General features: G+C 45.2%; 1 protein-coding gene across 1 annotated transcript in view; it reads right to left on the reverse strand.

Annotated features, from left to right (window-relative positions):
• Window positions 1–364: 364 nt before the first annotated feature.
• Window positions 365–16992, reverse strand: part of LOC308271080 (uncharacterized protein) — a gene marked incomplete at both ends in the record, with an annotated part of 34031 nt that continues 17403 nt past the window's right edge. The window contains 3 exons of the mRNA XM_080707219.1: window positions 365–521; window positions 9211–9262; window positions 16861–16988. Of these exons, the coding sequence (XP_080563345.1) occupies window positions 365–521; window positions 9211–9262; window positions 16861–16988 (337 nt within the window). The remainder of the gene's footprint in view (window positions 522–9210; window positions 9263–16860; window positions 16989–16992) is intronic.

Consider the following 16992-nt stretch of genomic DNA (forward strand, 5'->3'; position numbering starts at 1 on the left):
AGCAAAACATTCTGTATTCTATGCCCCTCCCTCCCAGGGATTTCCAATCAGTATAAGGACACTGAAGGCTCTGACTAGTCCTGCAGAGAAAGTGAAGACGACTGGATTGAAGTCATCCTTCCCCGATCTCATTGGCTCAGGGAAAGGACTGAGTGGTTTCCCAGTGGAAGACTGAAGAGGCCAGGTGGACATGCCCACCCTGTCCCAGTCTGCATGGTCAAGGAAGTTGAAGAGATGGAGACTGAGAACACATCGGGGTGTCTTCTCTGGAACCAGCTGAGGCTGGCAGTTCCCTTACCATGCAAGGCAGTGTAATTCACCAGGGCCAGAGCTGCGTCTTTCTCCAGATCGGTGACCAAATCCACTACTGTCCCTTGGGATTCCTGCTCCCGAAGTTGATGGCGATGGCTTCTGACTGGTACAACTTCTTGACACCTTGCATGAACTTATCCTCCAGCCTGTGACTCTCACTGATGAACAGGCTGCTGCCCGTGGTCAGCCGGAGCTGGAGGATCCGGCTGCTGGTAGATATGGAGACATATATGACCATCAACAATGAATCAGAGAAATAGAAAAATGGACGAGGGGCTGTCCCTCTGCTGAGCACTTCTGTGAGCACACACATGCGTTAAGACTTTGCTTTCCCATAAGAATCTGGTGGGGGAAATTACCAGTGTCCTCCATTTATTAATAAGGAAGCCAAAGCCTAGAGAGGTTAAGGCCCAAGTCCAAGGTTAGTGAGCAGAGAAAGTTTCAGAACCGGGGCGCGCTCTAGACAGTCGGGCCCCGTGCCCATGTTCTCCACTGCTCCGTTGATGCTGCCATGACCGAGGTGCAAGTGCCACGGGCCTCACTTTACAGAGGAAACCGAGGCACGGGACTCATGAGGGAGTTTCCCAAGGTTCCCCAGCAGGTGGATTAGACTGGATTCAGGAAGGACTTTCTGGCATCAGAAAAGTTGCTATGGCCTTCCATTGATTCCCATTTTTTCAAGACACAGAGAAGCTGCTACCCAGAGAGGGCAGGATCTTGGGACCTCACACACAGCCAGAACATGTGATCCGCAGCCTGCTTGATGCCTGCCTGGGCTCCCTGGATTCCACACACTTGGTGCAGCTCTGTCTTCTCCCAACCATGACAGCCTTCGCTTATAAGCCACTTGAAGATATATTTGAATTTTGTCTGAGTCCTATGACATTCCTGTTCTGGGAACTGTCCAGGTGACTGCCCTGGGCCTTGAGGTAGTCACAGACATTCCCTCTGTTCTCAAGATGTCTCTCTTAAGGTGGGCCAAAAGGGCCCTCACTTGCGATTGGGTGTTCTGTGTGCAGCTGGGGTGGTTTCCTGCAGCACTGTCTCCTTGGAAGTTGGCACCTTAGCTGTTTTTCAGAGTTGGGCACAGAGAATCCCAGGAATCTGGGGCCCCTGGCAGCACATGCGCTGAGGGCCCAGCAGTCAGTTATGGCCGCTGACAGTGTCTCAGTCTTGGGCACAGCTCTGATGGGCCTGGAGATGTGGTCTTCACAGCAAAACATGGGAGTTTAGGGTACAGGAAGGTGAAAACAGACCTGGGTTCTAATCCAGGCTTTGTGCCTGGCAGTTTTGTGACTCTCAACAAATATTTAAACATCTTTAAAATGGGAATGTTGGAGGATTAAATAAAACAAATGCGGACATGACTCACAACCAGATATGACCTGAGAGGGGGGCTCGAGGGGGAAGAGGCGGTGGGTTCTGCAAACTCACAGCCTTCAGGATAGTGAGAAGCTGAGAGGGGGGAGAGAAAGCTATGAACCCAGTTAAGAATGAAGGAGGAGGGGACAGAGGGGAGCCAGCTCATCTGAAGAGTGATGCACACACCTTTCTTAACAGGACATCCCACCAGGAGATCTGGGGCAGAGGTGGGGGATACTGAGGCAATCAGGGAGGCTCAAGAGGAGGCTGGCAGAGAAGGACTCACTGAGCAGAACCCACAGAGGCCCCAGGAGGCTCCCTGGATGAATGCTCTCTGTGCTGCCCTTCCTTCTCCCTCACCTAGGGGATTTATAGACCTGGAAAGGGCCATGGGGACATGCAGTTCCCATGTGGCCAGGGACCTTCTGTGCTAGAAACAAGCCCGGGACATCTCTGGAGCCTGGCCAGATATGTATCTGCAAGGTTCTGCTGCCACCCGAGACCGCTCTGTTCTCTTATCAGGCTTGGTCCAGCAGAACCTGCTGGTGCCCAGATATGAGGAAGGGCTGGTGGAAGCAGCCTCTTGGCCACTCAGCCTCGTCCAGTCTGAAGCACAACCTCACAGAGAACTGGAGATGTCACAAGGGTCTCATAGACTTCAAGAGCCTAGTTTGGTGCCTGCTCCAAGTTGGTTGGCTCCAGAGTCTTGTTGTAGTAGTGCAAAGCTGACTATTAAAAAGTTGGTATTGAGGAATGGGCTTGTTACTCTTAGGTATGCCTGGAGATATGGGGAAGACCCTTTGGAACGGGTGTGTGGGGAGACAGTGGAGTTTGGCAGAACAGGCTGGAGCAAGGCTTCCTCCGTAGGCAGCACATTCCAGGAGATTCCGATGCAGACTCAGAAGATCAGAATACTGACAGAAATGTGGACAGAATAGGCCATGCTGGGAGGTCTCAGTGGAAATGAGGGTTTTCCTGGGAATTGGACAAAAGGTCCCCCTCATACTATACTGTGGTTTAAAAAAAAATATGAATGTACTGAATTCATGCCCTGAGACTTGGTAGAATGCCTAGCTTGAAGGTAAAGGACGACAGCTGGGCGAAGTGGTGTGTAGCCGGATCTCAGCTACTTCTCCTGGGGCAGGAGGATGGCAACTTAGCAAGACTCTGTCTCAACAAACAAACAAACAAATGGGGCTGATGTAGCTCAGTGGGTAGGCCAATGAGGCAGAGCACTTTTCTGCTATATGTAAGGCTCTGGAATCCATTCCTAGTACTTAAATAAGAGAAAAAAAAGAGAAAGAAAACTGTGATGGATTAGTGTATGTATGTATGTATTTTTGGTTCTGGGGATTGAACCCAGGGGCATTCTATATCCAAGCTATACCTCCAGCCCCTTTCCTTCCTTCCTTCCTTCCTTCCTTCCTTCCTTCCTTCCTTCCTTCTTTCCTTCCTTCCTTCCTTCCCTCCTTCCCTCTCTCCTTCCTTCCTTCCTTTTGTTTTGCTAAGTTGCCAAGGCTAGCCTCTACCCTGTGATTCTCCTGTCTCAGCCTCTCAAGCACTGGGATTACAGGTGTGCACCACTGCACCCATCTGAATTAGTTTATTTGGAGGTGGACATTTCAAAACAGCAAATCATTCATTCTGTGGCAGGGGCATTACTGACTGCTCACAGTTTTACAGTGAGAGTCGGCATCAAAAAGGAGCAGAGAAAAGATTGGGAAAACTCAGCTTGGCTGGGAGAGACAGGAAAAAGTAGATAAAGGTGCTGTGAGGAGAACGCAATTGCTGGAGAGATTAGCTTCGGGGTGATGGAAAGATATCTTCAGAACGCTACAAAATTTCCACGTCTCTGTCACCCCCACGATGGGCTCCAGGTTGAGAAATGTACAATTGTCTCAAGACCTTTCAGGGCAGGATTATCTCAGAAAGAAGCCCGGGCACCTTGCGTGCCTGGACCGCCTGGGGCTTTGCTTGCTCTTGATGGCTGGCAAAGGGCTCCACGCACAGCACGGCCGGGCTTCTGGTGCATCCATGCGCCATCTGTGATGAGGGCAGACCGAAGCATCACCTAGGCGACACTGGTTTTGCAGGCATGGGTAACACACGAGTTTTGGGCTGTGGATGTTTCCCCTGAGGTTTCAGAGGAAAGCCTAGAAGGGCAGGGGGCAGAGCTCCTGCAGGGCTGATGTCTCTGGAGCTGTGGAGTTAGATGCCCCGAGGTCCCAGCATTATCACGAGGCCGGCAGTGCACAAGTGCGGGTGTCACGCAAAACCTGTCGCAGAGAAGAACTGTGGCCAGAGGCCCAGAGGCCACTGGTGTTCAGGCCTCCCAAGTACTGGGCTTGTTACGGGGTGGGAGATTTATCTTCATAGATACTGACAGTGACACCTCGGGTCTTGCTTTTTTTTCTTTTCTTTCCATGGAAAACTTTTAGACAGAAAGTACCAGAGGGGAACTATAAGAGCTTTAACTGGAGAAGTGGTGGCGCATGTGAGGAAGGCATTTACAACAGGCTCTTTTCCAGGGTTAAAATTGATGTGGGGCAAAAAATATAAGGCTCCAGAGCTGGGGGTGTGGAGTCAGAAAGCGGCAGAGTCTTCCATGCGTGAGATTTATTTAGTCAGAGTCTTCCATGCGTGAGATTTGTTTGGTCAGTCTCTGAACCTTTCCCCCCAGTGCACATGTAGTTGGGGGGGTCACCTTAGTGCTCTGTGTGCACTTTCTAAGTTTGTGCTGTCTCTGCCCTCTTCCCCCAAGGGGGGGGGGGTCTAAGTGAGGCATGGGGGGGCTTAGCCTTCTCTTGTCTCTGCTTTAAGTAGGCCCCAACCTACCCTATTGGTTATGTTTAACTAGCTACTTAACAGGATTAGAGGCATGTTGGCTCCAATTACACATTCTTTAATTTCTACTAATGGCCCTCTATTACCACCCCAGGAACCGCTAGGAATCTGTCCTTGGTGGAAACCAATTTGCCCTCATGTGTTTCAAACAGTATTAATTTCAGATATTAACTACTTGAGCTCTGATTAAGGCAAGTGTCCTAGGAATGGTCAGGGAAAGCTATTCCAAATGGCTGGAGAGAGCCAGGACAGTTGGCAAGACACTAACCAATAAAGAGGAGGAACAGAGCAGGGCCTGTCTCCACAGACACCCTCAGAGTCGGGAAAGAGCGCCACCTAATGTCACTGAGCGGGATACTGCTCGCAGAGGCCTGGGGCCCTCTATTGCAGGCTGTTAAGAGCGCAGGGCCACGCCCATCAGCAAAAGACCCTGCCGGCTTTCATCCAGTGAAAAATCATCAGTTAAACCAGTTGAACTTGCACCTACATAGACAGTTCCAAGGTATCAAGTATCTGATGTCTGGGAACACAATATACCTTATGCAGGCATCCCTAAGAGGTTTTTCATACTTGTTAGCAATTAGACTATTGATTAGAAGGGTCAGACTACTACTTCTATGAGCTTATGGTGAACAAAAAGTACTGATGGTATCAAGAATAACTTTAAAAGCCAGGCGTGGTGGCGCACACTTGTAATCCCAGCATTCGGGAGGCTGAGACAGGAGGATCGCGGCTTGCAGACAGCCTCAGCTACTTAGTGAGGCCCTCTGCAACTCAGTGAGACCCGGTTTCAAAATAAAGAATAAAAATAGGGTAGGGGGTGTAGCTCAGAGGTCAAATGCCCCTGGGTTCCATCCCCAGACCCACACACACACACACAAAGAATAACTTTCCATCCTCCTTTTGGGACCTTAGGGCATGTTAGGGTTTGGTTCTTAAATGTGCCCCAAAGGCTGTGTGCTAAGCCCAGCTATAGCTAAATTGGGAGAGGAGGGGACCTTTAAGAGGTGGAGCCTAGGGGAGGAAGTCAGGTTATTGGGTGTGCCCTTGAAAGTGATATTGGGACCCTGCCCTTTCCTGCCTCTTGTTTTGTTTCTGGCCACCATGGTTGAGTAGCCTCCTCCACCACATGGTCTAGCCATGATGTACTATGCTACTGCCAGCCCCAAGAATCAGGGCCAAGTGGCCATGAACAAAAGGACAGAAATAAATGGGGCAAAAAATAAATGTTTTCTTCTTATAAGTTGTTTAGCTTGGGTACTTTCTCACAGTAACAGAAATCTGACTGGCACAGGAATTTCTTGCTGCAAAATGAAAATGTACTGGCATAAATGGAAGCATTTTCTGTGGTTGTCATTGTTCTTGTTTTTTGTTTTGTTTTGGGTTTTTTTGTTTGTTTGTTTTTGCATTAACCTACTGTTTGGATATAGAATATTCCCTGGAAAAGCTCATGTGTTAGTAATGCAAAAAAAAATGTTCAGAGCTGAAGTAATTAAACCAGGGCTCTAATCCCATCACTGAATAAATCAACTGGTGGATTAATAGTGTGAATGGATTTACTGGGTGGTAACTATAGGCAGGTCACGCATATCTGTAGGGAATGGGTCACTGGGGGTGTGGCCGGGGGGACATCCTTGGCCACTCCCTATCTCTCACTCTTTTTCTCTCTGCCATTGGCTGTTCTATTTCTGGTGACTGTCTCTGATTCTAGCAGCCATGAGATGAGTTCAGCTTTCCTCCACCACACTGTCCTGCCTCACAGATTTCTGCCTTGGAGCCAGCTGCCCATGGACTGAACCTCTGATATTGTGAACCGAATGGAGATTTCCTCCTCTAAGCTATGTTTCTAAGGTGCTTTGGTCACAGCAATGAACTCTAAATCATTAATGAAATAAATTGAAAATGACACCATTAGGAAGATGTATCATATTATTGGATTGGAAGAATTAATATTGTTGAAATGCCCACAAATTCAATTCAATGCCTATCAGAATGCCAGTAATATTCTTCACAGAAATAGAAAGAAAAATCACCTAGAATTTGTATAGAGCCAATAGAGACCCTAATAGCTGAAGAAACCTTGAGGGAAAGAAAATCAAAGCTGAAAGCATCACAATTCCTGGCTCCAAAACTTAGTAAAGAGCTGTAGGAATCAAAACATCATAGTACTGGCATGAAAAACAACACATCAGTGGTGAAATCAAATAGACAGCCTAGAAATAAATAAATCCATTAACCATGTATTTACAACCCAAATTTTTATTGGTACAATTTAACTATATATTGTAATGAGCTTCAAAGTGATGTATCTATACATGTACCCAACATTTATTGGTGTGTTTCCCTCCAACTATTATTAACAAAGATACCATATATGGCAAAATGACAGTCTCTTCAATAAATACCATTGGGGAAGGTTTATATCTATATGCAGAAGAATGAGATTGGATATCTTTCTCTAAATATATATATATGAAGTAACTAAAAAAATGGATCAAAGGCTTGAATATAAGACCCAGAACTATGACTATGAAACTACTAGAAGAAAACAGGGAAAGTGGTTTAGGACATGGTCTGGGCAAAGACTGTGCATCACTAGCACATCACTAGAAAAACAGACAACAGAAACAAAAACTGATAAATAGGACTAAACACAAAACAAAAAGCCTCTAGACAGCAAGGGAAGCACTTGAGAGAGTGCAGAGACAACCAACAGAATGGGAGACGATTCACCCAACCAGAAATTACATTAAAAGGGGCTAAATGAGTGATGTATGACTACAATGCACCAATGAAAAGTTAAATGTGAAAAAATGGGCAAAGAATCTGAACCACAGTTCTCAAAAGAAAACATATAAATGGTTATAAAAAAAGTTTAACATCACCAGTCATCATGGAAAACCACAGTGAGATACCATATCATCACCTCTGTTGGAATAACTATAGTAAAAAAAAAAAAAGCAAATGCTGGAGAGGATGTGGAGAAAGGAGAAATCTGTGTATGTGTTTGTGTCTGCGTGCGTTTGTGTGTCTGTGTGTGTATGTGTTAGGATAAGCAGCCCAGTCATGCCAAAGATGGCGTCTCTCCGGCTTCTCTTTCGGATTGTGCTGACTACCTCATAGCCAGCCAAAGGGGGGCCATAGGATGCCCAACAACCAGTCCCTCGATAACACACTCACTGGGGTATGAGCCACCAATCAGTAAGCGCCCCGTACTTTGTGCGATCTTCCGCTGTGAGCAGAAGCCCCCTCCTTTTCAAAAACCCCCAGATGCCTGAAATAAAAGGGAGTTGGGCTGTCTAAATAAAGCTTTTGCTTGCTTGCTTGCATGCTTGCTTGCTTGTTTGATTATCTCCGATGGCTGGCCTTGGGTCTTTCCTGCACCGACCCTTCATTGGTGCCGAAACCCGGGAGGGAGACCCCTCTATCTAGAGGACTCCCTCCTCCTGGCTCTCCCGCGGCCGGCCGGCCTCATCCTCCTCTTTGGGCGCTCGCTCTCCACACCCACCACCACCGGCCATCCCGACCATCTCTGTCACTTGCTTCAGCTGGGTAAGTCCCCCTTAGGCTATCTGCCTGAGTCTGGCTATAGCAGGGTATCTGACCATAATTGTCTGGCTCTGCCCTGATGCCAGGCTTGGGTGGAGACTGCACCCCACCATGGCCTTCAAGGCTACGGTGGACTCCCATGATAGTCTACTGCTTCCTTTAGTGACAGGATAACAGGAAGGAAGAACAGGCCCTGCTATTTTTTCCACTCTTGTCCCTTCCTCCTCCTAACACTCTCCATTCTGATAACATTCTGATACCGTTTGTCCAACTGATAAAGTCCGACTGACTACCATCCGACTGATAAAGTCCGACTATCGACCGTCCAAAAATTCTGGCACTAGGTGTCCCATGACCTTCGGCTCCGGCCTAGGCAAACTGTTCTCGGGTGATGACCTGAGGACGTCTTCAGCCTATCCGACCCTACTGGGTTCCGGGAGTAATCAGCCATCTGGGGACGCCCATTTGGGTCCTTTATTCCTTAACCAGTCCAGGACTTTCTGTTCTCTCTCACTCACACCTCCTCAAACACCGTAACTCTCTGTTCTCTCTCTCTCTCTCTCTCTCTCTCTCTCTCTCTCTCTCTCTCTCTCTCTCTCTTCTCTCTCTCTCTTATCCTTACCTAACTCTCTCTCTTTTAACCTCTTTCAAAACCTTTCACCATGAAGGCCTCTTCTTCCTTCCCGGATACTGCCCCTTTAAGGTGTCTACTTAATGATTTAAGCTGTCTGTCTCTTATTCCAGACATTAAACCTAAATTGGCCTCATTACTTTCTGGACAATAACAACCATTGACTCCCCTGAGGGATCCCTTGACCCTCTACTCCTCCGTGATTTGTTTAATTACTGTAAGCATGCAAAAGGGTGGAAGGAGATCTACACTCTTACCCTGATCTTTGTTCTTCCTGTATCTCCCAGCAAGTTCTATTAGCCTGCAAACCCACTGAAATTCCCTCTAAAAAACCTTCCTCTGATATTCTCCCTGAGTCAGATATTATAGGCGTGCGCTTTCAGCACAAGCATCTTTTTCTCAGCCGCCTGTCTTCCTACAAACCCCCCCTCACCACAAATTCCTCCAGCGCGCTTATCTCTTTCTCTGTGTTCTGCTTTCCCCCGTTAACAAGATCTCATGCTCAATCTCACTCTCCCTTGGCCACCCCTGTGTCTTCGGTCATGGCTCCTCTCCGTGAGGTGGCTGGGACCAAGGGCATAATCAGAGTTCACATCCCCTTCTCCATGGCAGATTTGTCCCAGATTCACACCAAGCTAGGCTCCTACACATCCAACCCTGATATCTATATCAGAAAATCCCATTATATCACTCAAGCCTATAGCCTCACTTGGCATAAACTTTAAAAGTGCCACTGTTTGTCTTTTAACATTTAGAATTCAGCTGGGATAACAGCCAACTTTTAGCTGACCAAGGTCAACACTGGCTGAAGCTCTTGGCTGTCAGCTTAGTTCATGTGGCTTAAATTTTTAAAGGTTTAAGTTTATTAAAAATTTCAAAATTGTCACTAAAGATTAATATACTTTGTTTTCTTCAGGCTAAAACAACTACCATTGGCTTTCTGGTAATAGATGTTTAAATTGTAATATCATTCTGAGAATTTATTTTGTTTAAATGATGGTTTAATCTATTGGCTGGTTATTAAGCATCAGATGAGACAAATGTAGACACAGGGACAAGCCTATTTAATAGCCCTGCATTGGGTAATAAGTCTTTGCCCCCTCAGAGATACCAAAGGCTTCTCATACAGAAAGTGAAAGGGGCTAATGGCTTGGTGCCTGCCAGTACAGAGGTGCCTGATTTCCTCCACTCCTGAAAGGAGTCCATCTGCATCTGGGCTGTGCCATCTCTGTAAAGAGAAAAATACTGGAAAGCATGTTGCCCTCACCTCTGAAAAGAAGTGAGTTAATCTGTTCCCATTGTGGCTGCCCTCGAAGACTGAAGACTGAGGATGCCCTAGGCTTGGCAAGACCCCTCTGATGATCCCTCTAACCAGCAAGAGAAAGCCTGGGTAGCTCTTGAGGTGTCAGACAAAATATTGATTTTTTTGATACAGGGCTTAGTTCTCTGCTTGCTTTGTCTCTCATAGAGTTCTCTTCTATAGAGACCTATTCTGTTAAAAATTATGCAGAATCATTTCAAAATGTAAATTCAAGAAGGGAACCTGTCCAAACAACTAGATTCCACAGTCAAGGGTTGGGCATCTTGTCTTCGTGCCCTAGCAGCAGGCCACTTTCTACAAAAGGAAGCCCACAAACTTACTTTCAGAACACCCTTAACCATTTTATCTCCACATCATCTTTGAGACTTGCTCGCCTATAAAGGCCTACAGACTTTACCTCCCTCCAGAATCTTACCTCTCTTAGTCTCATTCCTCCAATATCTGTCCCTTTCTTTTGAGGCCTGCCCACCTATAAATCCTGCCTCCTTACTACCAGAAGCCACAACTAACTATCCTTCTCCTATACATAATTGTTGTGATATTCTGGAAGCCTTTCTCCCTTGTCCTCAACCTCATCATTAACAGATCCTGATTCTATTTGGTTCATTGATGAGAGCTCATTCCTTCTGGATGGGATACAGTGGGCAAACTATGCCATAGTCTCCTCCATGGAGACAATTGAGGCCCAACCTCTTCCTGTTAATACCACCAACCAACAGGCCGAGCTAATGGTGGCTATCAGAGCCTGTACATTAGCGGCACAGAAAACTCTCACCCTGTACACAGACTTCAAATATGCTTACCATATCCTAGTTTCACATGCTGTAATTTGGAAGGAATGTGAGGTCTTCTCAATTCTAAGGGATCATCCATTATTAATTCTAAACTGATAGCCAAACTCCTCCCAGCTTCTATCCTCCCACAGCAGTTAGGTATTGTTCACTGCAAGTCTCATCAGACTGACTCATCCCCAATAACCCAGGGAAATTCTAGGGCTTACCAGGTGGCACGGGAGGTGGCCCAAAAAACGTATCAACCCCTTCCCTTCATACTGTTATTACACGATGCTGATGCCATATCTTCGCCAGTCCCTAAAAATTCAGACTCCTCCTTTGATTCTGACCATTCCCATTCTGACCTTCTGCAGTATCTACATTCCCTATTTCATTCAAATCCACAAAGCATTGAGTTATTCCTACAATCATTCTTTGTTCTCACACCCAAGGACAAAAAATTCCTTCATCAGATTATATTCAATTGTATCATCTGCCAAAGAACAAACCCAAACACTCCCCTTAGACCTCAGGCCTTTCTGGCCACCAGGCAAGGGGACATACTCCAGCTGCTGACTGGCAAGTAGATTATACCAATATGCCCAGGGTTAAGAGATTCAAATACCTTCTCATTTTTGTTGACACTTTCTCAGGATGGATCGGAGGCCTTCCCAACCTCCATTAAAAGGGCCTCTACAGTCTCTGATCTCCTAATTTCTCAAATTATCCCCTGCTTTGGCATGCCTTCCTCTTTACAATCTGATAATGGCCCTGAGTTCACTTCCCAGATAACTCAATCTGTAGCCCAAGCTTTATCTCTGCCATGGCATTTTCACTGCCCATACCGTCCTCAAACATCAGCAAAAATAAAACGCTCTAATCACACTCTTAAAGAAATTCTCCCAAAGCTGTCTCTGGAAACACATTTAGATTGTATAAAATTACTTCCCCTGGCACTTTTATGCATTCGAGCCTTACCAAAAAAACCCTCCCTTTTATCTCCCTTTGAGATCATGTTTGGCTGCCCCCTTATTCCCCCCAGGAATTTCTCCTCATTCCAATGTCTTTCCTCCACAAATAGCCAAAACGGGAGGAATGTTAGGATAAGGAGCCCAGTCATGCCAAAGATGGTGTCTCTCTGGCTTCTCTTCCAGATTGTGCTGACTACCTCATAGCCAGCCAAAGGGGGGCCATGGGATGCCCAACAACCAGTCCCCCGATAACACACTCACTGGGGTATGAGCCCCCCAATCAGTAAACGCCCCGTACTTTGTGCGATCTTCCGCTGTGAGCAGAAGCCCCCTCCTTTTCAAAAATCCCCAGCTGCCTGATATAAAATGGAGCTGGGCTGTCTTAATAAAGCTTTTGTTTGCTTGCTTGCTTGCTTATCTCCGACGGCTGGCCTTGGGTCTTTCCTGCGCCGACTCTTCAGTATGTATATGTAGGGTACCAACGATGGAGTCCAGGGGGCACTCTACCACTGAGCTACACACCCCTCTGGGTTTTGTTTTGTTTTGTTTTTTAAATGGCGTCAGGCCAAGTCACAAATGCTGGCCTTGAACTTGTGATCCAAAAGGAGAACTCTTTTACATTGTCGTTGGGAATGTCAATTAGGAAAATCATTCTGGAAAAGAGCATGGAGGTCCATCAAAAAACTAGAACCATAATGTGATCCAGCAATTCCACCAGTGGGAATGTATCCAAAGGAAGGAAAATGAGTGCCTCAAAAAGACGCCTGCACACTTGTGTTCATATCAGCACTGTGCACATGTGGAATCAACTTAGGCGTCGGTCCACAGATGATCGGATAAAGAAAATGTGAGTTTTATGTATGCAAGTGCAATATCCTGTCCTTTGTGCAGCATGATTGAGTCTAGAGGACATTATGTTAGTAAGCCAGGAACAGAAAGACACATACTGCATGTTCTCAGTTATATGCAGAAGCTAAAAAGGTTGATATCATAGAAGTAGAGAGTGGAATGGTGATATCTGAAGTCTAGAAAGAGTTTGGGGAATGGAGAATGGAGACAGAATTAGTTACAGGTATAGGGTCAGTTGGATAGGAGCAATAACTTCTAATGTTCACTAGCACTGCAGGATAATAGGTGGACAATAATTGAGTACATATTTCAGAATAGCTAGTGGAGAGGATTTTGAGTGTTCTCATTACAGTGAGGTGGTAAATGTCTGAACTGCAGGATACGCCAATTAATGCTGATCTGATCATTGAACATTATAAACCTGTATTGAAATGTCACCTGATAACCTGCATAAAAAATGAAAAAATGAAAAAAGGTTGTAGGTAAGACTCAGTTAAGCCTGGGTGGCCAGGAGGAACACTTTGAACAAAAGTAAGGCTTGTTATGCACTTTGGGTTGTAACAGCAAACCCTGCCTGATATTTTCTCTCTGAATTTTCATGGACAGAAAAATAATAACTCCTGGTAATACCAAAGAGTACTTTGCAATTATCAACATGTAATTATCATTTTGATACTACTGTCAGTCAGTTGTGGTCCTTACCAACATTTTGCAGAGGTAGAAAAGAGGTTAATAATTGCAGTGTTCCTGATGAAGACTAGAGGAATAAAGAAGAATTTCATAAAATGTTAATCTACGTACTGAAAGATTCTGAGTTGGACTGGGATTAAATAGATTCAATTTATTAAATTAAATTTAATAAATTTATTGTTAAACTGCCAATCAGGCTAAACTACTACTTTGTAACAATTGGCTTATGATTTGACTACTGTGTCTATTTGTAGGCTCCAAGTTGATTCTGTTTCAGTCCTTGAGGGGAAATACCCTGTTGCCATTTTGACTAAGAATGTTCAACATGTTCTAAATAATCTTTGAAATCTAAGACTACTTCCTTCTTTTATCTTCAAGACTATATAACAGCTGAATCCCTTTAATGCAGAAATACCCTAGGAAGATATTTTCAACAAATTCTCTTGGCTCTTAAAGACTAAACAATTAATTGATCAAAAGAGTTAATAAATTCAGTAAACAGGTAGAGACAGAGGAGGGAGACAGAAATTAGGATTAATCAGTCTAAGAATAGTCATGTCTCTGGTCTCTTAAGCGCTTGTGTTTTTGAGAAGAATCTGTAAAGGAAACTAATTTGGATCTGCTTAGTCTTTCACATGCCTCCAGCTGCTGATTACAAATGCATGTTACTACTTTTTCTTTTCTTTTTTTGGAATGTGATTATTTTATTTTATTTTTATTTTATTTATTTATTTTTTTAATTTTTTTTTTTTTGGTGGTACTGGGGTTCCTGGAAGCCCTTCTACCTCCGGGCTACACTCCCAGACCTATTTTTTATACTTTTTTATTTGGAAACAGGGTCTCCTAAGCCAGCGCGCGTGGCTGGCTTTGAACCTGCGCGATCCTCCTGTCTCTGCCTCCCAAGCGCGGGGATTACAAGCGTGCGCCACCACGCCCGGCCTTATTTTTATTTTTTTAAATTTGTTTTTACTTTTTATAAGTGGAACATATTGAGAGTAGTGTACCTTTACATTGTGCTTCATGCCCTTCCCCCTCCCCTTCCCTCCCCCCCAATAGAGAGTGTCCAGGTTAATCATGTTGTATTTATGCTATTACACATATTCGTATGTAGCTCCTCCATTGAACAACCTCAGCTTTCTTCCTCTCCTATCCTTCCATTCAAGCTTTGCTGAGATTTCCCCTCCATCATCTGGAGTCCTTCTGGTATTACCACTGCTCCCTAACTTGAACATATTAGAGAGAACATATGTCCCTTCTCTTTCTGTGCTTGACTAATCTCACTTAACATAATGTTCTCCAGTTCCTTCCATCTTCTTGCAAATGCTATTATTTTATTTTTCTTTATAGCTGAATAGAATTCCATTGTGTGTATTTCCCATAATTTTGCAATCCACTCATCTGTTGATGGAGATCTAGGTTGGTTCTGTGGGATCTTTGAGTCCTTTTTTTCTAGTGCATATTGCTTATTTCTTCAAATAAGCACTTTTATTAAAATTAAGCCTTCCTTATGTGGCTGCTGTAACTAAGGCTGTAACTCCTTGCTAAGGCTGACTCTCTTAGACCTGGATCAGGTCCAGTTCTGTCTGACCCATTCAGATCAACACTCCTAGAGGACACAGGGCTGTTTCTCTCATGACACTGTAGGTGCTATGTCACCATGAAAAACCCTGGGTTCAAAAGCCAAAGTAAAAGATTAAGAATACTTTTGCTAGGTCCTTAACTGAATCCAATCCAGTTAACAGATTCAATTAATCTCTGAACCCAGTTCAGTTCTGTCTGACACAGGCCAATGTATAAAGATTCTTAGCAGCATCCAATTAAGTAAAGTGGGGTGAAAAAGAAGAGAGAGAAAAGGAGATGAGGGAATTTGCTGAGATAATGAGTGGAGTTTGAGATCTGGGATGTTAGCTCACCCAAGGCTGCAGTCATGGGGAGGGCTAATGAGGCTCAGGATGCCCTGGGGTGCCTGGAATCTGATACAGGGGGTCCAGTACCTCATGATTTTATCTTTTGATGCAAAATACTAGCTCATGAGTATCTATCATGATCCAAGGGGGAGTTTTATTCTGTTTCAGTCCAGAGGGAAGGAATTGAGGAAAGAGATGGTGAACTTGGGTAGACATTCAAAACCAGCTTAGTCCCTTAATAGCAAGTAATCCTGAGCATGAGTGCAACTTCTCTGAGCCTCAATCTCCCTGTCTTCAGAGTGAATGTATCAGAGCATCACAGCTGCAGCCCCAGCACCACAAGGCTGCCCTGAGGACCAAATCAGAAACCATTTGCGCAGCAGCTTCTGGGTGCGTGGTTCACAAGGCGAGCTCACAGTGGGAGAAACTTTATCCTTACTTTGGTGCATGTTCTGCTATAATGGAAATGCTGTTTTCACCATGTGGTTTGACATCATGCTGTTCCAAGTAGGTTTTATTTGTGTGTGGTACTAGGGATTGACTCTAGGGGCATTCAACTTTCAAGCTGTACTCCTAGCCCAAGTTTTAATTTTTTTTTTTTAAGTTTTGAAACAGGATCTCACTAAGTTGAAGAGGTTGTCCTTCAACTCTGTTTCTGGCTCATAAGTACCGGGATTATAGATATATGCCACTACACCTAGCTTCCAATAGTTATTATTATCTAAGATGAGGATGCTGAAGCTCAAAGAATGTTGGTGATTTCACTGAAGTCCCAACACCAGCATGAGGCTGAGCCTGGATCCAAATCCAGGTCTTCATACCCTCAGTCTGGAATCATTCTAAGTAATGCAGGTTATCCAGCTGTCCAAATCTTATGTCTAGATATAGAATGTCCCCTGAAGAGCTCCTTTATTCATGCTCAGAGGTGATATAATTAAGTCTTGAAAGTTGTAATCTCACCAATGGATGAATTCATTGCAACGAATTTATTGGATGGTAACCTAGGCAGGTGGGGTGTGGCTACAGGAGGTGGGTTACTGGGGGGTTGGCCTTGGGACTATGCTTGTGTCTTTGAATCCCCTTGCTTGCGTTCTTATTTCTGGCCTCCATGATGTGAGAGCAGAGCCCTTGCTCCCTCCCTCTCTCTGCTTCTTAGTGCCATGTCCTAAGCTCTGCAGACCTGGCCTTACATGAATTGAATCACTGAAATCTCCAGAACGGTGAGCAAATAAACCTTCCTTCATCCATTGGAGAAAGAATGGTGGTTGGGTATTTTGGATCACAACAGCAAGAATGCTGACTGAGACATCAGCAGAATTTGAGGAAGCTGCAAAGCTCTATGTGAGTCACCTCAAGAGCACATGTTCTTATTTGGGAAATAGTCTGGCATCCATTGATTAGAGTAAATCATGTGTGCTTTCAGATACTGCACCATTTTGAACTAAATACAATAATTTCATGATTCAACCCACCACTGTATGTCCACCTTTATCCTGTGAGTGGATAGGTGCAGATGGCAAGATTAGCATTCACAGGACAAGAAAATTGAAAGTCCAGGCAGCAGGCCTGTCCATGGGGGCCCAGTGGGGTCCTGGCTTAGCAGAACTTCAGCAGAAGTTTGGGGGATGGGACAGAGATGTGTGGCCCTTACTACCAGGGCTGCTCTTGGAATAGACTAATAACAGGCCAACAAGCCTGGAGTTGTCCTTGGAAGACCACGGGGAAGGCTCTGAGGCCATGGGGGAGGCTCTGAGGACATGGGGGAGGGCCATGTGGCTCCTGG

This window comes from Muscardinus avellanarius, assembly GCF_963383645.1.
Source record: "Muscardinus avellanarius genome assembly, chromosome: 12".
NCBI classification, from domain to species: Eukaryota; Metazoa; Chordata; class Mammalia; order Rodentia; family Gliridae; genus Muscardinus; species Muscardinus avellanarius.